Source organism: Solanum dulcamara, chromosome 9 (genome assembly GCF_947179165.1).
Source record: "Solanum dulcamara chromosome 9, daSolDulc1.2, whole genome shotgun sequence".
In the NCBI taxonomy this organism is placed as follows: Eukaryota; Viridiplantae; Streptophyta; class Magnoliopsida; order Solanales; family Solanaceae; genus Solanum; species Solanum dulcamara.
The window spans coordinates 5,534,994-5,540,821 of NC_077245.1; the positions used below are offsets into that span (position 1 = coordinate 5,534,994).

At 33.2% G+C, this 5,828-nt stretch overlaps 1 protein-coding gene across 1 annotated transcript; it reads left to right on the forward strand.

Annotated features, from left to right (window-relative positions):
* Window positions 1-2,967: 2,967 nt before the first annotated feature.
* LOC129903911 (U-box domain-containing protein 30-like) lies at window positions 2,968-5,338 on the forward strand. Its single transcript, XM_055979433.1, has one exon. It carries the CDS (start codon window positions 3,373-3,375, stop codon window positions 4,720-4,722), a length of 1,350 nt encoding a protein of 449 aa, XP_055835408.1. The 5' UTR covers window positions 2,968-3,372; the 3' UTR covers window positions 4,723-5,338.
* The last annotated feature ends 490 nt before the right edge of the window (window positions 5,339-5,828 follow it).

The following is a 5,828-nucleotide window of genomic DNA, read 5'->3' on the forward strand; positions in this document are numbered from 1 at the left end:
TTTGAGTTTTTTCTCAGCTAAAACAAAATGCACATTTCCCAATGTGACACGTGTCAATGTCCCCATCACTGGGTGCAACAAAGTAATTTGCATGAGGGGACGCACTCACTTAAAAGCGATCCAGTCAAACTCCAAGACTGCCAAGAAATATTTTAAAATAAATCATCAAAAAAATAAACTATAAATATTAAAAAAAAAAAACAGATTATTTTATCCAGAAAATAAGAATCAGGGGATAATATATATATATATATATATATAAAAAAGGAATGGATTACACAAAAACATACACACGCATACAGCACACTCTGTCCTAGTTATTGACCAGTCAATTTGATTAGCTGCCACTTTTTTAAAAAGGCAAAGGTCCCAATTCCAACTTATATTTTCTACTTTATTATTTGTTCTAATTTTATTTACAAAATTATAGAGTTTTATGTAATATTTGATGAAATACATTGTTTGTTTTGTAATAGATAAATAGGCCAAGATTTTCGGTCTCTGTTCATTTTTACTTGTTCATTCTGATATTTGCACGTTTTTAAAAAGCAATAATTGATATGAATATTTTATCATAATGTTCATATTAATCGACGTTTAGTATCACCTTTTGAAAAATAATTTGATCAAGCTAAGATTTTGCTCGTGAGCGTAATAATATAATCCTGCTTGACTGTGAGACCAAACCAAAATGTTACTCCCTTCGTTCCTATTTACTTGTCAAATATTTACTAATTTAATTTCCCTTTTTACTTAATAATTTTGACAAATAAAGAAAGAATAATTTTTTTCTTCTCATTATACCCTCAATTTATTAACATTGAGTTAATGTCCTTAAAAAATATAGTGAATAAATATGTTTAAAACTATATCAATTAATAAAAGTAAAATGGTAAACTCACTATACCAATCATTATTTTTTTAATAGGTGTGCCAAATTAAAATTTGACAAAAAAAAAAACAAAACGGAGGAAGTACTTAGGTGAGATTTTCCTACTCATTGTTAATTGATCATGTACTATTTAATGACTAATTGATTTTTCCTTTCGAGTCTCAAATATGGAGAATTAATTATTTCATAATGTAACAATTTTCATTAATTACGATATCACTAGGCTATACATTTATAGCTCTTGTTGTAATATCTATTACCTATATAAAAATATTAATAATAAAAAAATAGTTTTAGCCACACGAGTGAAATATTTGATGTTTTTACTTTATATCTTTAGTAAAAGTATGGCAAACACTCTTATCTTCTTTAGAATTAACCTTATGTTATAAAATCCTTATTGGAGGTAACATTTCCCTTTTTCTTTTGGTCTAAACCTTTTCTTTTCTTTTTTACTTTAAAACAAAAATGAAACATAAAGAGAAAGAGCTTAAGTTATATTCTATATTTTCAAAAGATTTATTTATAATACTCTTTGACTGATCCTTATTACACTAAAAGCATAATTGAAATTTTCTATAACAATTTTGTTTGTTCAAATAATTTATGACTGCTATAAAAGTTATATAATATTAAAGATTTATTTTAATTGGATAAATATAAACTTAAACTTTTGATACTATAAAGTATGAAATTTAGAAAAGAATCATATTTTATGTCCCCAAGACTACGCCGCACGTTACAGTTTGACCATCTGACCCGTCTTTACGTCTTTTCTTATAATTACCCAATATGTTCATCCGTGACTCTCTAACCTAAAGTTCCTTCCTAATTTCCAAAAAGCAAATAACTCCCACTTTTTTTTCTTTTTAAATTCGTAATTTTTAAAAGTAATATTTTTATTATTTTATTGTTAACAGTAATTTTTTTAGAAATATATGAATATTTTAATTATGAAATGATAAAATAAAAATAATATAATTAAATAGGTGCACGATAGCTAATTTGAAACGAAAGTGGTGATAGTTTTAATAATATCCATTTTTGCTTTGAGAAAAGATATACAGTAATTTTTTTTTTTTTTGAAAAAACCGGATATCTCGGTGGCATTGGACTTTGGACCACAATACACGTGTGGTCCACGAGCTTCTCTGGTCAAATGAACCGCCTATCCCCGGTAACTTAATCTTTTGCTTTTTCAAAATAAAACCTTAATATTCTCTATATTTCAGAATTTGTAGAAGAAAGTGTTGAATGTAAAACAACAAATCACTATTGAATTGTTGAAAGTTAAGTAGTTCTATTTATGATGAATGAAATATAAGTAATAACATGACGTCAAATATGCTGAAAACCTTAAAATTTCAAAAAATAAAATACATGCTTAAATACATAATAACAACAACAATAATTTCAATTGGTATGTAACAACAATAATTTCAATTGGTCTGTTTCGATTCTGATAGGTGCATCGATTTTGATCGAACTATTTCCACCTAAACATAAAGCGCGATCAGACACTTCTTTGATGATCTCCGTACGCCTGGCGAATGTCATCTTGAAATAATGAAAATAATCTACAAAAAAGAATACGTCGATAAATCAATAAAATTTCACATAGAATAATAAAGTATAAATAGACCTTATTACTATTTCTGACCAGAGAAACTCAAAAGTTTCTTAAATTGAGTACAACAAATCAAAGTAACTAAATTAATTGGCTATGAGAATTTTTTACTTTTTTTCTCAAAAATTATTTTCACTTTATTTCGTAATAAAAAAAAGCTATTTTTGTAGGGTTTCCAAGTATAACTTGCCCCATATCCATCGGGCTGTGGGAGGGGTAGGGGGCTCACACTCAAAGAGGTAGCTGTTCTTCCCTTTTTCCCTTATTATTCTCTCTCTCATTTCTGGGTAAGATTTCTCTTTTATCTTATTTCTCTCTTTCCCTGATCTGAAACTTGTTGTGGCTTTCAAAGTTTAAATCTTGGAGAGTTTGGGGTTATTATTTTGTGTTTTTTTTCTTTCTTTTTTGGATTTGATTGCTTTTTTGGGTATATTTTCTTGATTTGTGGATTGGAATGATTTCAATCTTTTGGAGTTTGAAGGGGAAGTGTGAAAAGTGTGTAGCTTTGGTATTAGAGAAGGGATATTGGTAAAAAGATCCTGTAACTATAGTCTTTGATGATGATAATGATGGTAAAAATGAGCACTATGGCTCTTTTGACCAGAGAAAAAGAGTTCAGATAAAAGAAAAAGATGTCCCCTCCTGTCAAATCTTAGTTGTAATTGTCAATGAGCAAAAGAGAGAAGACAAAAGAGTGCAAAGACTGTTCTTTTCTTTTCTCTTTTTTCATCCACACGCTTCATCTTTGGCCTCTAAATGTGATGCTGTTGGTGCTTTGAAGCAGACCCCTTCTTGTTCAAAAGGGGAGATATTCTTTGCTAGTTTTTTTTTTTTTTGGTTTGACTCAGTGAAAATGCCTATGTATGTGCCATCTAGGGGGAGGATGGAGGAGTTTGATGTTGGGGGTGGTGGGCAGGTGTTGGATCTGGAAACTGCTGTTAAAGATGGGATTTTGGGTGGTGGAGGTGGGGTGGTGGTTCATGGTGGTGCTATAGAGAAGAAGTTGAGTCTGAGGAAAATGATGGAGGAGCTTGATTCAATTGAAGTTCCTTCAGTGTTCATTTGTCCAATTTCTTTAGAACCTATGCAAGATCCAGTGACCCTTTGCACGGGGCAAACATATGAGAGGTCTAATATTCTCAAATGGTTCTCTTTGGGGCATTTCACTTGCCCCACAACAATGCAAGAGTTGTGGGATGATTCAATCACTCCTAACAGTACTCTTCACCAGCTGATTTACAGTTGGTTTTCTCAAAAGTACTTGGCTATGAAAAAGAGGTCAGAGGATGTGCAAGGAAGGGTTTTGGAGATATTAGAGACCTTGAAGAAGGTTAAAGGTGAGGCTAGAGTTCAAGCTTTGAAGGAGCTCAGACAAGTTGTCACTTCCCATGACTCAGCCAAGAAAACAGTGACAGATAACACTGGTGTTAGTTTAATTACTTCACTGTTAGGTCCTTTCACTAAACATGTTGTTGCTTCTGAGGCAATTGGTATTTTGGTACACTTGGATCTGAATTCAGATGGGAAGGCTAATTTGATGCAACCCAATAAGATTTCCCTGATGGTGGATACCTTGAATGAGGGATCGATTGATACCAAGATAAATTGTACGAAATTGCTGGAAATGTTGATGGAAGGGAAGGATTCAGAGTGTGAAGTTTTGTCAAGCTTGAGTCTTTTTGTAGGATTACTGAGACTAATCAAAGATAAGAGACATCCCAATGGAGTGTTATCTGGTTTGAGATTGCTCAAGCTGATTTCATCACACGAATCATTGAGGAACTCAATTGTTGGTATTGGGGCAATCCCCCAATTGGTGGAAGTATTGCCCAACTTGAATGCTGAATGCTTAGAATTAGCCTTGGTTATCCTTGAAGCCTTGTCTACCCTTCCAGAGGGAGCATTGGCATTGATGGATTGCCGTAGCACCATTCCGAATGTGGTCAAATTGCTCATGAAGGTATCAGAGAGCTGCACTCAATTCGCCTTGTCGATTCTATGGGCAGTGTGCAAACTTGCCCCAGAAAAATGCTCATCTGTGGCTGTTGAGGCAGGTCTAGCAGCCAAGTTGTTGCTTGTTATTCAAAGTGGATGCAACCCTGTCCTTAAGCAAAGGTCTGCTGAGCTCTTGAAACTATGCAGTCTAAATTACTCAGAGACCATCTTCATTTCCAAGTGTAAGCTTACCAAGACAATGCAATGAGGTATACATGGTGTTGTTCATACGGTTCAACTAATTCCGTTCTCTACCCGCAAGGGCAAGATGCGCTCAACAGCTCGCGGAATCTGTATAATTGGACAAGGAGGTACCTACTTGTACATATTAAAGAGCTTTAGCTCTCATGAAAAAGGCTTCATAATGTGGATTATAGATAAAATGCTTATATCAGACTATGGTCCGATGCCTTCCATTTGATCTTTCCGCTGAGGTTTTCCAATAACATATGGCACACCGTGGTTTCAAATTGATTCTTCAAATCTTTGTAGTCATTTAGACCGGTGATTTATTTGCCTTATTGCTACACATGAATGCTATAGATCATATTCACTATGTAAAATGGGGAAGAATGTCCGGCAAAGCTAGTGTTTTGACATTGTAATTGTACACATTTCTTTTAGGATTCTCCGAGTTTATCCCAATTCCCAAATTTTCCCCAATTATTTATAAAGTCCTTTGTGACTTTCACTTCTTTGCTCGATCGGAAGGTTTCACTCGGGAGTTCTTTTTTCATTGCGGAGATTGTCATTTGTAAAAAACAACAACAATTTTTCCAATATGAAATCAGCATTCACAATGGATTCAATTTTTCCCTTCTGAATTGTTGTCTTAGCTTTTACTTATGTTTCATATGCTCTGCTTCTTTTCAATATCTTACTGTTTCAAGTGATGATTCACCCTTTCCTCTTTGTGAACTTTCAAGGTTTTTTTTGTGACTTTTTCTTGTATTCAGAATTTGGCTATAAGTTTTCATCCCTTTGTGAACTTTCAAGTTTTTTTTTGTGACTTGTTCTTGTATTCAGAATTTGGATATAGGTTTTCATCTGTAGATGTAATGAGCTATGTTGCTTGGACTCGGTGCGTGTCAGATTCTTCAAAAGTAGTATATTTTTTAAGGATTCGACATGGGTGTGTCATCATTTTTGGAGAGTCCCAACAACATAGGTAATGAGCAGTTCTGAATGTTAAAAGATTATTCTTTGAGGATAGTGGTACTTCTGTTTACAATAGATCTTCCTTGTTGGAAAGAGCTGTTGTTTTGCTGATTGGAAATTCTGTCAGTATACATCTCTCTTTTTTCTAGCTTGTTT

Coding starts and splice junctions, on each gene's coding strand:
- LOC129903911 (XM_055979433.1), top strand. CDS start 3,373: ATGCCTATGTATGTGCCATCTAGGGGGAGGATGGAGGAGTTTGATGTT.